This window comes from Vigna radiata, unplaced genomic scaffold (genome assembly GCF_000741045.1).
Source record: "Vigna radiata var. radiata cultivar VC1973A unplaced genomic scaffold, Vradiata_ver6 scaffold_2349, whole genome shotgun sequence".
NCBI classification, from domain to species: Eukaryota; Viridiplantae; Streptophyta; class Magnoliopsida; order Fabales; family Fabaceae; genus Vigna; species Vigna radiata.
Genome location: NW_014541901.1, coordinates 1 through 1,221, shown reverse-complemented (window position 1 = coordinate 1,221; position 1,221 = coordinate 1). Strand labels below are relative to the sequence as shown.

The following is a 1,221-nucleotide window of genomic DNA, read 5'->3' as shown; positions in this document are numbered from 1 at the left end:
AGCTAACTGAAGAGATGCATTTTTTATAAAGAACCGACCTTTGATATAAAATGGAAAATGACAAAAAATGATATTTTACAAGCCTAAAAAAAATTCATCTCACTTTCTTTCACCCATTATTGTTGCACTCGATTACAGGGATAAAAATAAAGCGTTGGCTTTTGTTGACAAAATTAACCCTCAGTATTGTCAATTAAAAGTGGGAAATGAAATGTTCACGCTCTATGGGCCTGAATGGATTAAAGAGTTGCAAAAACGGGGATTCCAGGTTTTTCTTGATCTTAAGTTTCATGACATTCCCAATACAACGGCTCGATCAGTGGCTTCCGCTGCTGAGTTAGGCGTCTGGATGGTCAATGTGCATGCAAGCGGAGGCGGCCATATGATGGAAGCGGCCAAAAAAGCACTTTTGTCCTATGGTAAAGAAGCTCCCCTATTGATTGCGGTGACCCTGCTCACGAGTATGACAACTCAAGATTTACAGCCCATAGGTATTTATGGTGAACATCAAGAACAAGTGACACGTTTAGCAAAATTAAGTCAAGATTCTGGAATGGACGGTGTCGTTTGTTCCGCTCAAGAAGCTCAAATGTTAAGACAGCGCTGTGGATCAAATTTTCAGCTAGTGACACCGGGTATTCGCCCATTAAACAGTGTTAATTTTGATCAATCACGCACCATGGATCCAAAAGAAGCCTTAAAAGCGGGGGCGAATTATTTGGTTATAGGTCGTCCCATAACAGGATCTGAACATCCAGTTCAAAGTTTAAAAAATTTATATACTTTATTGATGAACTCATAAAAATGATGAACGATCCCAACAGTCATTTAATTTATTCGACAGATAAGAATGCTTTTCCTAAATTAGAAAAGCGGGAACCTTTACCTATTCAAAAAGATGCTCTGATACGATTAGAGTACCAAACGCATGGACGAAAAGGTAAAGGGGTAAGCCTTGTGATCGGTTTAAAAGGAGGGGATGAAGCGATTGCTTCATTGGCGGCAGAATTAAAAAAGCAATGTGGTTGCGGGGGAACGGTGAAACAAGGAATCATTGAAATTCAAGGAGATAAAATCGCTTTTTTAAAAAAACGGCTTGAAGCAAAAGGTTTTAAAGTGAGACTGGTTAGAGGGTAAAACAGGTTCGAAATTTTATGAGAAAACGGGATTAAATTTCGCTTTAAAAAGATCACGAATGAAGTGAATTTATTTTATTTGGAT

The 1,221-nt window shown here is 38.3% G+C and overlaps 1 protein-coding gene across 1 annotated transcript; it reads left to right on the top strand.

Annotated features, from left to right (window-relative positions):
* Positions 1–211: 211 nt before the first annotated feature.
* Positions 212–721, top strand: LOC106778627 (orotidine 5'-phosphate decarboxylase-like; the record flags this gene model as incomplete). The annotated part of the gene is made up of 1 exon (XM_014666609.1): positions 212–721. A coding segment is annotated over exon 1 (510 nt), but the record flags the coding sequence as incomplete, so codon positions are not given.
* Positions 722–1,221: the final 500 nt, after the last annotated feature.